Source organism: Jaculus jaculus, chromosome 9 (assembly GCF_020740685.1).
Source record: "Jaculus jaculus isolate mJacJac1 chromosome 9, mJacJac1.mat.Y.cur, whole genome shotgun sequence".
In the NCBI taxonomy this organism is placed as follows: domain Eukaryota; kingdom Metazoa; phylum Chordata; class Mammalia; order Rodentia; family Dipodidae; genus Jaculus; species Jaculus jaculus.
Window position 1 is genome coordinate 9,011,147 of NC_059110.1, and position 13,989 is coordinate 9,025,135.

The 13,989-nt window shown below is 45.2% G+C and overlaps 1 protein-coding gene and 1 pseudogene across 2 annotated transcripts in view; both read right to left on the minus strand.

Moving 5' to 3' along the window:
• Snx9 (sorting nexin 9) overlaps window positions 1-13,989 on the minus strand; it is an 83,931-nt gene that overhangs the window by 14,863 nt on the left and 55,079 nt on the right. For both annotated transcript variants that reach the window (XM_045158405.1, XM_045158406.1), the window contains exons 7-10: window positions 13,060-13,144; window positions 10,505-10,630; window positions 10,258-10,375; window positions 1,248-1,378 (exon numbers count right to left, since the gene is read on the minus strand). In XM_045158405.1, the coding sequence (XP_045014340.1) occupies window positions 1,248-1,378; window positions 10,258-10,375; window positions 10,505-10,630; window positions 13,060-13,144 (460 nt within the window). The remainder of the gene's footprint in view (window positions 1-1,247; window positions 1,379-10,257; window positions 10,376-10,504; window positions 10,631-13,059; window positions 13,145-13,989) is intronic.
• On the minus strand, window positions 6,749-8,559 carry LOC123463375 (annotated as a pseudogene).

Sequence of the window (13,989 nt, forward strand, 5' to 3'; positions counted from 1 at the left end):
GAGCACTGGGGAATTGAACCAGGATGGCAAGATTTGCAAGCAAATGCCTTTAGCTTCTAAGCCATTTCTCCAGCCCAGGAAGTAAATTTCTAAAGGTTCCAACAAGATATAAGATAGTCTATGATTTGCTTAAAGACAAAATAACTCCATGATGTTTATTCTGGGATCATCACATATTTAGCATCTGTTGCTGCTCTGGACTAACTCATGCTTTTACTCTCTGAAGTATGCAATAATTGTTTCAAGAAGAGCAAAATCGCAGAAAACATTCCTCCCTCCTCTCCTCTCTCCTCCTCCTCTCTCTCTCTCTTTTGCAAGTCTAATGTCTGTGGGAATATGGTGTGTGAATGCATCGGGGCCAGAAGTTGGCATCGGATGTCTTCCTCTCTCTCTCCACTGTATTTACTAAGACAGTGGTTGCTTGCTTGAACCCAGAGCTCACCAATCCAGCTAGTCTGCCTAGCCAGTTGCTCTGGGGATCCTGTGTTCTGCCCACTGAATGCTGGGGTTACAGGTGGTTATCACACCACCTGGAGTTTATGCAAGTCCCAGGGATCCAGACTCTGGCTGTACCTTTGCACGGCAAGCCCTTTCCCCACTGAGCCATCTTCCTAGCCCGAGAAAACGGTGTAGAGAACGAGACAATGGGGAACACAATGCAAGCCTGTCAAAAGAAAGCTATTTTCAAAGCAGCCTATAGCGAGATGCTAAGCCCCCGTCTTTTTCTTGGTTTTCATGAGGAGCAGGTGACCACTGACAGAGAAAACGCTCTGAGGTGGGTGTGGGGGGTGCAGAGACCAACGTTTACTTTGGACTTACGACCACAGCTATGGGTAAATGACTTGGCTTTGAGACGACGATTCATCTCTGACTCTACTTTCCTCCATGATGGTGTGGTGAGACTCATTCCGCCCGCCCCCTTCACCTTATGCTGACAGCACACCTTTTATCACTTGGGGTCTAACCTATTTTTAAGAAAAGCACCTTGGGAAAAACTTCTCACCTGCACATACTCCTCAGCCCTACTCCACCACCAGGGCTGACCACCCAGCATACAGGGGTCCACTGGCTGGTAAACCTTTGATGCCACCTGACAACTTCCTGTGGCTGGGATTTAGGTTTCTGTCCCCTTTTAATTTTTAGAGAGTGACAAATAACCACCATAATTTTATCTCCTTTCAGATATAAATGTAGCGAGCATGTGATAACGTTCACTGCCCAAAACCGTAATAAAAAGGTTGTCCTACCTTTTCATCTCGGAAATTGAGGAACTGCTGGAAAACCTCACTTTCTGAGATGACTGGGTGCCGGCACATCCTGGTCATCCAGGCCTGGAGCCTCTCCATGCGCATCTTGATAAATTCTTCTTCAAAGCGGCCTGGAAGACATAGTTAGGGTGACACACGACTCCCTTTAAAGCAAGTACGACACTACGAGTGAAACCCTGCACTAGCTAGTTGGTCGAAAGCCACTGTGAGGAGGCAAACTGTGGGGCTTTTTCACTAGCATCAAGCACATAACAGGGAATTCTCTACAACCGCATGAAGGTGTCACAGACTCCAGTTATTAAAAATGAAATTCCAGAGCCGGGCGTGGTGGCGCAAGCCTTTAATCCCAGCACTCGGGAGGCAGAGGTAGGAGGACTGCCATGAGTTCAAGGCCACCCTGAGATGACAGAGTTAATTCCAGGTCAGCCTGGACCAGAGTGAGATGCTACCTCGAAAAACCAAATAAAAAAAATGAAATTCCAATTCAATACATGAACAAATACTTTAATTGTGATGACACTGAAAAATTATATAGAAATCATGTCAATGTGAAAAATTCTCTCTGCCTTACAAACACACACTAGGTCAGTTTCTGGGTAAGTAAATGAAACCCCATAGGCAAAAGAAGTGATAAATGGAAATCACTCTTATGAAGGAAGGAGATGTCTAGCTTAGAAAATTGTCTAAATGCAGTGTAACCCTCAAACATACAAGCACTTAGCAACTGTACACAGTAGTTAAAGGTTACTCACTGTCATGGGTGGTGGTATATGTCTGTAATCCCAAGACTTAGGAGTCTAAGGCAGGAGGGTTGTGAATTTGTGACCAGCCTGATTTATATAGCAAGACCTTGTCTTAAAAAATAGCACAGGGATGGAGAGATGGCTTAGCAGTTAAGATGCTTGCCTGCAAAGCCTAAAGACCCAGGTTTGATTCCTCAGGATCCATGTAAGCCAGATGCACAAGGTGGCGCATACATCTGGAATTCGTTTGCAGCAGCCAGAGGCCCTGATGTGCCCATTCTCTCTCTCTCTTTCAAAATAATTTTTTCTAAAGTGTGGGCGGGCTGGAGAGATGGCTCAGCAGTTAAAGCACTTGCCTGTGAAGTCTGAGGACTCATGTTCGACTATCTAGGTCCTACATAAGCCCGGCACATAAAGTGACCCAAGCACACAAGGTCGCACATGTGCACAAGAAGGTGCACACGTCTGGAGTTCAAGGGCGGTGGCTGGAGGCCCTGGAACATCAATTCTCTCTCTTTCTCATTCTTGCTCTCTTTCTCATTTTAAAAAAAAAGGCCAGTCTGTCCGCTTGCCTCAAAAAAACAAAAAGTGCAGGCACGCACGTGAGTACATACACAAATATCCTCAGGACTGCTTTGTTCTCCTTTTTTAAAAAAATGTTTTTAATAGATATGGACATACTTAGTGTGTAAGCAACACATGTTGGTACCATCCTTTCCCTCATCCCTGCCCCTTTTCCAAAGGGGCCCTCCTCGTTGGGGATGCAGGTCATCCCCATGGGGACTGTGGGACGTGCATTGTGGGGGAAGCAGTCAATAGGGAGAGGCAATGTCTCTGTGCAAAATTTCCCAACTTGTGGCTCTTAAACATCGTTCCGCCCTTCATCTGCAAACTTCCCTGAGCCATGGTGGGTGTGTTTTAAGCCTACTTCAGTGATGGGCTCTCAGGAGCCTCTGGATCTCTGCTTTGGAAGGTGTTGAGTGTCCTCAGGGTCTGTTTCCTACACCCTTGTGCTTCCTTTTCCCTTTTCTTTTCTTTCTTTTGAGGTAGGGTTTCACTCTGGTCCAGGCTGACCTGGAATTCATTATGTACTCTTAGGGTGGTCTCAAACTCACGGTGATACTCCTACCTCTGCCTCCCAAGCACTATTTTACTAAAAATAGTAAAAGCATTTTCCCATTAATGGAGCTATCCTTGAGCCAACAGCCTGACGTACTGCTACTGAGCCATTGATTCTGCTTTAAAAGCAGCAAGTCAGCTTGATATAAGCATGACACACCCCACACCAAATGTGCACTAAGAATTTAGGAACCTACAAAACAAACTCATCATTTTCTGAGAGGCGTCAGAAGGTAGAAATGCTACATGGGGCCATGCGAAGACACCAGCTAATCCCAACTCCAGAAGACTGAAAACTGTAAAAGCCAGCAAAACGGCCACAGCAGAGCTCTAGAAAAGGCAAACAGCCATGTGAGAAACGTAAAGACTGGCTGGAAAGACTGCTGACTTTCCAGCAAGAACAATGGGGATCTGGCCTCCCAACCTGCTCAGTGTGCCCCTCGCTCCGGGACCGCCAGGCAGAGCAGGTGAGGGGCTCAGCAGCTGCAGTGCCCTAGTCACTGGAGCAGTACGCTGGGAGATGCCCACACTCAGTGGTAGTCCAGGTGGCAGTGACAATCTCAGAGGTAAATGAGGAGGAAGGGCAAGTGACCTCACTTTAAAGGAAATGGTGGAGCCAAGAATATTCTAGACTAAGGCTGTGCAGAAACAGTAGAGACTAGACAAAAAGCCAGATGCAGTGGAGTAGAGGCACATGCTTGTAGCTCAGGCTGCTTGTAGGGTAAGGCAAGAGGATGGCATGGGCTCAAGAGTTGGGAGCAAGCCTTAGCAATACACAGTGAGATCCTGATCTTTGGAAACAAACGACCCAGGCTGGGACAATAGCTCAGTTGGTAAAGAGCTTGCCATGCAAGCATGAGGTTCTGAGTTCAATCTTCAGAACCCAGGTTAAACAAACAAACAAACAAAGCTTGGCATGGTGGTGTGTGCTTATAATCTCAGTGCTGGGAAGGTGGACAGGTAGATCTTTGGAGCTCACTGGTCATGCAGGCTAACTTACACGGCAAGTTCCGGGCCAATGAGAGACCTTGTTTCAAAAGAAGGTAGATGGTGCTCTTGAGAAATACCACCTGAACTCGACGTGAACCCGTGCACACGTACGCCCCTCCCACATGAATACATACATACAAACAAACCTGTCCCCCAAACTAAAATAAAGTAAGAGAGTCAGAGAACAAAAGGCCAGGGCCAGCCTGAAAGTGACCTGAGCTTTGAATACGTTCCCTATTTCCAGTTCCGTCGATACAGGACAGAGGGCACTGACTCTGTCCAGTCAGTTCCAGGCTTCTCGCTCGTCTACACAGGGCAGCAAACCCTAGGAAGCCATAAACAAACATTAAAATGACTGAGCTGCAAGGGAGGTAGAGTTCAGAGTGCTCGCCTGGGCAAGTTCACGTAAACAAATGCAAAGCAGAAGCAACAGACTTCAGTGAGGCAAAATGAGAACCCAGCCTTGCCAAAATGTATCTTTAGAAATGTCCTGTTTTCATTAAAAAAAAAAAAAATACGGCTGGTGTGATGGCTTAGTGGTTAAGGCACATGCTTGCAAAGCCTAAGGACCCAGGTTTGATTCCCCAGTTCCTATGTAAGCCAGATGCACATGGTAGTGCATATGTCTGGAGTTCGTTTGCAGTGGCTGGAGACCCTAGTGTGCCCATTCTCTCTCTGTTTCTTTCTTTCTCTCACTCTGTCAAATAAATAAGTAAATAGCACATATGCACATAAAAAGATTTATAGAGTTCTGCAAGGACATGGCATGGCAGGACCCATACCGATGGGGGTAGGAGTCAGCAGAAACTGTCACTAAGTGTCCCCAGATGTTGAATTTAGCCAACAGAAATAAAGCAGCTTCTATAAAACATGTCAGAGCTAAAAGAAAGCATGTTTGAAAAACTAAAGAGCAACATGACCAGTTATTAACAAACAGATGCTCAAGGAGATCAAAATTATAGAAAAAGAACCAAATGGAACTTGTGGAATTGAAAGTAGAGTAACTAAAAGTAAGATTCAGGAAAGCAGAAAAAAAGATCAGCAAATCTGTAGAAATAATTCAGCATGAAGAATTTGAGGGGAAAAAATAATGCAGAATGACTGATCCTCAGAAATCACCAAGTACTTGTAATCGGAATTTTAGAGGGAGAAGACGAAAACAAAGCAGAAAGGACACCTGAAGAAATGATGCAAGAATAATCTCCCAAGTTGGATGAAAAAGGTCAGTGTTTACTTCAAAAAGCTCAGCAAACTGTACTTGTAGGATACATACAAGAGACCCGCACCTGGACACAGCAGAATCAAACTGCTGCAAGATGAAATGAAACAAAAAGAACATCGTGGGCCTGGAAGATGGCTCAGTGGATAAAGTGCTTACCACACAGGTACAAGCGCCTGAGTTCAAAGCTGCAGGACCCACATAAAGCCGGAAGTTGTAGCATTAGTGCCTGTAACCCGATCCCAGCATGTCAATGGTGAAAGGGTGGCAGAGAGAGAAGGGTCACCTGGAAGCTTGAGGCCACAACAAAAGGAGAGCCCCTGCCCTCTGGATGAACACCTGATGTTTTCTCTGACCTCTGCTATGGCGTGCACACACACACACAGGCTGCGGCCGGACTGAGCTTTCTGTGTGGGATATCATCAGAATTAATGGCTAACCTGTCATTTGAACAATGGAGGCCAGAAGAAAATGGAAGGACAGTCACTGTTGCCAATATCCTATCCTTCAAAAAGAAAGAATAAACACATAATAGGTAAATAATAAATGAGAGAACTCAATGCCAGCAAGTCTATACTGTGTGAAATATGAAAGTCCTTCAGGTGACAAGGACGTCACTAACAATAGTGATTGGACTCCAGTGGGGAAAATGAAGAGCACTAGAAATATGTAGGCTAATTTAAAAGCCTCTATTGATGTTTTCCCCCTTTTAAATATTTTCATGTAGCTTCTTTAAAAGTTGAAATACTATAGAAAATAATAACTACCAAACGGAACCATTATGATAATATATAAGTATGACATAAATGAAAATAAAGACATAAAACTGAGGAAAAGTAGTGGGGTTATATTGGAGAAAAGTTCCTTTATTTCTCTAGCATTGAGCAAATATTAATTTAAAATACACTGTAGAGGGACAGAGACATGGCTCAGCGGTTAAAGTGCTTGCTTGCAATGCCTGACAGCCTGGGTTCGATTCCCCAGTACCCGTGGAACTCCAGATGCACAAAGTGGCACATACATCTGGGGGATAGTAGTAGGAGGCTCTGGCTCACCCATACTCACTCACTTCCTCTCCTTGCAAATAAATGAAAATATTAAGAAATAAAGTACGCTGTAACATTTTTATTAAAATGTGCATATATGTTAGGTCACAGCTCCTGATCCTATGTGGGGGTTGCATAACTCAATGTGGAGGTCATGAAAAACTTGGCAACAGTAAAAGGTTTCCGAGTGTGTAATGTCCAAAACCAAATTCAAAATTCAATGTGTAATAAATTGGAGGTACTCCTGGCGGCGCTTGCTGGCACCACACTGCCACCTCACCGCAGCCCTGGCTCTGGACACGTGGCATGTGCACTGTGCACACCAGTAAGTGCGGTCTTAAGCGTGGTGCTACAGCTTCGAGACTACTGCACGGTGTGAACTGCCGTGTTTTCGCTGCGTACACAAAAACATCTTTTTGTTTGAGGCCGGGGTGGGGGGTGTAGTTGCGGGGAGGGCCCTGGGAACATCACTGCTGACGGTACAGCTCCCGTAGGCTCTTCTTGCTTCCGAGGAGCAAGCCTGTTCTGAGATGCCTCCTTCCTCCTGCAGCGGGTGCATTTCCAGCACTGCACGTTGTCACAGGCACGTGTGGAAGGAGAAGGTTCCACTTGGAGGCCTCCTCCTCATCGGGGTGCTTTGGGTCTCAGGCTGCAGTGGGGACAGATTGTAGGATAGGCAGGCCTCTCCAGATGGCCCAGGGACTGTGGGCTGGAGGCAGCTTGTACATGACTCTTGCTGCTATTGGTGACCTCTGAACCCTCCTCATTCTTGGGGAGGGGGTGGGCAAATGGAAAAGGGAGAGCTGGGTGCGTGCCAGCATCCCAGCACCGTGGGTAGTTGCACTTCCAGGCGTGGCAGATGGGATGCGGGTGTGCCCTCACTGAACTGGGCCAAGCCCACGCTCCGGTCAGACAGCTTGATCACTCGTGCTGGATCTCTGAGGGCTCCCTCAGTCAGCCCACCACCCATCTCCCTCCTCTTCTTTCTCTGCTGGTGAGGGAAGAGGGCAGACTGCCTTCTGCCCGGACGGTAACGGAACACTCCTTGTGGGTATCTGAGGGAGGGTTCCAGACGCTCCCACTCCAGGTGGCCCTTCTCCTGCAGACAGTGCCAAACGGTACCCAGCTGGGTCCGTGCTTTGGCTGTCTCCAGGTCTGGTTTCTCCACTTTAACCTGCACCAGGGTCTGACTCCCTGGGTCAGAGAAGCTCAAAGGAGACAAGGCTCACAAGCCAAGAATGGAGGCTGCGCAGGGGCAGAGGTCCAAGGTCAGCCTGTGTATGGACGGTTTCTTCTGAGCACTGTCCAGCAGACACTGCCGCCTCGGCTGTGACCTCCCTTCTTTTCCACAATGTTCAATTACAGGAAACAGACTTTTAACCTTTGAGAACAAGGTTTAGTATCACTCTAGAATTACAGTAATTACTATCAACTCCAGCACAGTGTGTAATATTCAGGCTTGGTTTCTTCCCATAACTTCTGAAAAACCAAAGTGGCTTATCAACTCTGGCTCAGTTTCAGAAGTACAAATGCTTTCATCCTTATTTACTTACCACAGAAAAGTATACTGAGTGTACACTTCAAGTTGTCTTCAGTCAGATCTATTTTGCCTACAGTCACAGAATTATCCTAATTTCTTTTCTTTGTTTGTTTGTTTTTTGGTTTTTCGAGGTAGGATCTCACTCTAGCCCAGGCTGACCTGGAATTCACTAGGTAGTCTCAGGGTGGCCTCGAACTCCCGGCGATTCTCCTACTTCTGCCTCCCGAGTGCTGGGATTAAAGGCATGCGCCACCATGCCCTGCTTATCCTAATTTCTTTTTCTCAAGTTTTGTTCTCTGAAACCAAGAGATGCTTTGAACTCTGGTCACTCTTTTTCCCTTTGGGAGCGCCAGGCCAGGTAAAGGCTCTCAGGCACAAGCAGTGCCCGACGTGGTGGCTGATGCTGCAGAGGGTCAGCAGGGCAGAGAGGCTGAGGACGTCCACTCCTGGACACGGTGACCAATGCATCAGAGGGTCAGCAGGGCAGAGAGGCTGAGGACGTCCACTCCTGGACACGGTGGCGGATGCAGCAGAGGGTCCGCAGGGCACAGGGGCTGAGAACGACCACTCCTGGCTTCTGTTTCTTCTTCCCATGAGACCTGCCCAGCTTCCCCTCTCTTCCCTTAGGTGGCATGGTCACTCCTTCTGAACTGAGCGGGGGAGTGTACCATCAGCCCCCACGCAGGTTCCTGGCATGCCCCCCCCGCCTCCTCTCCCAGGGGAGCATCCCTGTGGCGCGGCGCAAGGTTGCTGGGTGAGCTCGGCTACCTGCCAGCAGGGGAGGCACAAGCACGGCACCCACCGGCGCTGCGGGCCACGCCACACGGACTTCCTGTTGTCCCCCAGCCACTCCTCAGCATGTACGTATCAAATCAGCTAGGTACTTCAATTGTGCTGTGTTACAATGTTGATTCTGAGGGGCTGACTTGAGCTTTATAAAAATAGCTAGATGATTATGTTTTGGAATTTGGACAGAATTTCCAACAATCTCTGAAATACCCTAAACATACTCTTGTGACTGTATACTGCACATTTATGTGAGGTAGCACTCTCAGCACTGATGATTATAATATCAAAATGTTGCTCAACTCTGAAAAATGTTGAAGATGCGCTATGTCCTAAAGTTTCAAATATTTGGCCAACATTTAATTCTTTATGTAAAAAGAAATATACATATCCATATCATCAACATGCAAACTGACTTTCATTTTTAATAAATGCTAAAATTATTCATATATGAAAGAATTGTCTTAAAATAAACTTCCTTATGATTATCAGCAAATGTTTGATTTGTATGTGCAGTGGGGAAATTTCTCAGGCTAAAAGGAAACATGAGTAGAAAGTTTAAGAAATTCCCCGAGAGGGCTGGAGAGATGGCTTAGCAGTTTAGCGCTTGCCTGTGAAGCCTAAGGAACCCAGTTTGAGGCTCGATTCCCCAGGACCCACATTAGCCAGATGCCGTTCAGATGCACAAGGGGGTGCACGTATCTGAAGTTCGTTTGCAGTGGCTGGAGGCCCTGGCAAACCCATTCTATCTCTCCCTATCTGCCTCTTCTCTCTGTTCATTCCATTCTTTGTTTATCTGAACTCTTTCTGGCTACCTGCTGACATGCCTTTTAACCTTTGGTGAAGCTCTTGAGGTCTCCTTACACACCTATATTTTGTCAGACTTGCTACTCCTCAAGCGCTTAGACACAGGGCTCCATACCAGGCAGAGAGTCAGAGCCAAGAACAACAGCGTCCCCTTGGCACTGATGGGATTTCCAAGGGGTCTCATAGCATGTTACGAAATGACTTGGGGAGGAAATAAGGGGTAGAGTAAGTGTGACACCTTTAAGTAAACAAGAAAAGGGAGAGGGCAATAACTGATGACAAATAATTCAGTATAAAGTGTCACTTTGTTCGAAAACTTAGCTCTGTGGCTTCCCCACATGGTGTTTACATATTTCTCAGAAAAGGACACAGCAGGTCTGCATGGCCTGTCTGTCACTGGGTCACACATTTTCATTTCCATTTGAGACTGTTCAGATCATCCCTTTTGTCTCATTTTTTAAATGCACACATTGCTTTTGTAGAAGACAAAAACACTGGCTGTTGGAACCCGCTGCACGAACACAGCGCTCTGACTTGGCGACGCGTGCTGCACGGCTTAGGAAGCACGCTTGTCAGGTACTCGGCTAACCCGCGTGTGCAGTGCGCGGCAGTCTGTGATCTCCACACTCACGCACCTTGCTGCCGTAAAAGATGACAGAGACACAAGTGGTTTGCAGATGTACAACCTGCTTGCATCTCTTCACATGTCACTCAAGTGTTCAAATTTACACACACTCACCTGTCACCTGCTTGTCTGGGAGAGAAGGGATAGGAATGGCGGACCCAAACTTAACCAGCAGACGCTCATACAGCCAGTCAAAGTGCTTATACCTGTGGTTTACAGATCGATTAGTGTTCTACAAAATAAGGGAGAGAGACAAAATGTTACCAGAACCAGCTACAAAAATTGACTTAAAAAAAAAAAAAAAAGCAAATGGTAGCCAGGGATAGAGGGGGACTGTGTTTGCATGAACACACATACTTACAGTAGGTGTTAGCTGATACTCTATGTAGCTCTTCAGGCCATACATCTTGGAGCCTTTCCTAGGATCTGCGACTACACAGTCAAATGTAGAGGTAGGGTACACCCACATTGGGCCATAATCTCCAACCTGCACGGCGTGAAATACATTTGCTACAGAACAGCACACAATTCCTTTTAGAACTGAAGTTCTAGGGCTGGGGAGATGGCCAGCTAATGATGCTTACTTGAAAAGTTTGCTGGTCCCAGTTTAATTCCCCAGCCACCTATATAAAGTTGGATGAGCAGTCATTTGCAGCAGCAAGAGACTCTGGCACACCTATATACACATATGCAATACATAAAATTTTTTTTTTTTTTTTTTGAGGTAGGGTTTCACTCTAGTCCGGGCTGACCTGGAATTCATATGTACTCTCAGGGTGGCCTAGAACTCACTGTGATCCTCCTACCTCTGCCTCCCAAGTGTTGGGATTAAAGGCGTGTACCACCACGCCCGGCTACAATACATAGTTTTTAAAAAATTAAAAAAATTTAAGTCCTTTGTGGGCCACTCTCATTTCCTTCTTGAGAAGGCAGAAACTGGTCAGCGCACCTGGGAGACGTCACATGAAAGCACATGCTTGCTCAGAGGGGCCCTTCTGTTTCCATGGGCAGCTTGCCCCATGACCGATTGGCCCCTTGTCTAGAGAGTGTCAGTTGGGGCAGAGTGTCACTCTCTCTCTCTAACCACTATCCAGAGCTACGAAACAGGCTAGTTTCCTAAAAGTCTTCATTTATAGCCTGATTCGTTTTGTAAAAGAATTTATATATTAAGATTTTCTCAATGATATCATATTACCATATACATTCTCTCTCTCTCTTTTTTTTTTGGTACTTATATCAGGCTGGTTGTAACAAGCAGTTTCAAAGGCTGACCTTTTTGCTTTGTTTTACCACTGTCACACTTGTGACAAAGTCCACTTTAAGAGTGTGAGGGTGGGCTGGGGAGATGGCTTAGTGTTTAAGGCACTTGCCTGAAAAGCCAAAGGACCTAGGTTCAATTCCCCAGGACCCACATAAGCCAGATGTATAAGGTGGTGCATACATCTGGAGTTTGTTTACAGTAGCTGGAGGCCCTGGCATGCCCATTCTCTCTCTCTCTAATAAATAAATAAATAAATTTAAGAATGTGAGGGTCAAGGCCAAAGGGTCTTAATTCTGTAGTTTTAAATTTAATAAAATGAATCATGATGTATGTCTTTGTTTTTCAATAGCCTGGCAATAAAAGAAAACAAGAAAATAATTGCTTTGAGGGAAAAGGACACAAGGGGCTCTGGGTTACAGCCCTTCTATCCAGTGATTTTCATAATGTTAAGCTTCTCAAAGATAAGGGCATCAGTAACTGAGTAATTTAATATCATTCCTGGCATTTCCTCAAGTCTCCCAAGAACCAAAGATTATCAGATCCTCGCTTATGTCCGTGGCAATTACACTCAAGGCTTCTTCCAGTTTACATACTTATGGGTTAAAGTCCGTTTTTTCCAGAATTCCACTTGGGAATATAAAACTAGATACTGCCTAAATTCTGTCTAGACAGAAAATCTATCAGTAATCAAAGTATAGGATGAAACCAAAAGGCCTTTGCCACGTTACATAATAACCATCACTCCAACACAGATTAACTTCCTATGGCGCCATTAGCTCCCAGGTTTTATGTGCTGGTTTCTCTGTTATCTCCAGCTGACAGCCGGCTTCCCGGGGAAGGTTCCTCCCCTCACAATGAGCTTGTACTTTGTCAGGGCAGAAACCTAAGGATATAAACTGAACTTCTTAGCTAAATAAATATGGTTGGCAGAAAAATTGTATGTAAAATATGCTTCCAAACACTTCAGGAGAGCTGGAGAAATGGCTTAGTGGGTAAAGCATTTGCCTGTGAAGACTAAGGACCCCGGTTCGATTCCCCAGGACCCACATAAGCCAAATGCACAAGGGGGTGCATGTGTCTGGAGTTCGTTTGCAGTGGCTGGAGGCCCTGGCACACCCATTTTCTCTCTCTCCCTCTATCTGTCTTTCTCTCTGTGTCTGTTGCTCTCAAAAAAATAAATAAGTAATGAACATTCAAATAAATAAATATTTTAAAAAACCTTCTGGATTAAAAAAGTATTATAGCTGGGGCTGGGCATGGTGGTGCATGCCATTGATCCCCAGCAATCAGGAGGCAGAGATAGGTGTATTGTCATGGGTTCAAAGCCACCCTGATACTACTACATAGTGAATTCTAGGTCAGCCTGGGCTACTGCAAGACTTTATCTCAGGAAAAAAAAAGTATTAAAGCTGTATGAGTGATGCTGGTACTCTATTAGTGGTTGGGAAGATAAAAATAAAGAATATCTAGACAGCAATAAGCATTAATTTATGCTGAATATCTTTAGTACTCTTACGATGCTAACATATATTGGTCAGTTTTTTTGGAACATTAAGTGTCCTTAAAAATATTTCACAAGACTACCAACTATCTTAGCTTAGGCATTATAAAAGACTTTAATTAGAAACAAAGCAAACAAAAATAAATAAACTTACAATGATGGGAATTTTCTCTTTGGGTTTTGCTAGTTGTTTCGCCAACAAATACTGTTCCATTCCAGGTTTTGCAAATCCAGGAAATCTGACCATGAAGATAAGTGCCCATGAGTCTTTTGTCTTTCCTCATGAGAATTCTATAGTTCTCCCCCACATTACCTTAACTCACCAGTCTTAACCTTGCTCTATCTTTCAGATGAACCAGAAATGGAAATTGTGGTAAATGAACCCAATTTAATCAGACTGTCCAGTGGCCAGTCAGTCACTTAGTTAAGTTCACCAGGACAAGAGAGCACTTTGGTTTCAACAGGTGTGATAGTCATGGGCACCTTACCTGCTCAACTGGGTCTGAAACACTCTGTCACCAACATAAAGCAAAAGGTCGATTTGAAGAAGGTCCATCCTCTCTATCCCCAGTACCCAGCATGCCCATTTAAGTTGATCACATAAGGCAATGGCCACTCTAGAAGGCTCCTGAAAGTCATGCTCACTGTTTACAAGTGTGTACACTACTTTCTTTGCACTTGTTTTCAGGATCAGTTAGTTTATAAGACAGGACAGAAGCCTCCTCAGTAAAAGTGAACCAAAGTATAATAAACAAGTTTGTACTTCTAGAAATCAACTCTGTACCTGAAGGGAATTTCTAGAGCTGAAAAGCATCTAGAATGAATGCACCACCACCCAGAGTATTACTTCTTCAAAAGAAAAGATTCATCGAGGTTTTAGAATTCTTCTCTTAAAAAAAAAAAATTCAAGAAAAGCAAAGTTCTCAATGTGGCAAAAGGAATGTTATTTCTACAAAAATCCCAGCTAAATTACTTCTATTTTCATTTCCATACCATGCTAAAGGTTCAGTGTGACACTGTAAGAGGCCTGTGCATTTTCTTTCACTCCCCACTGGCTTCCCAGCAGGCCCTTACCCATGAGAGT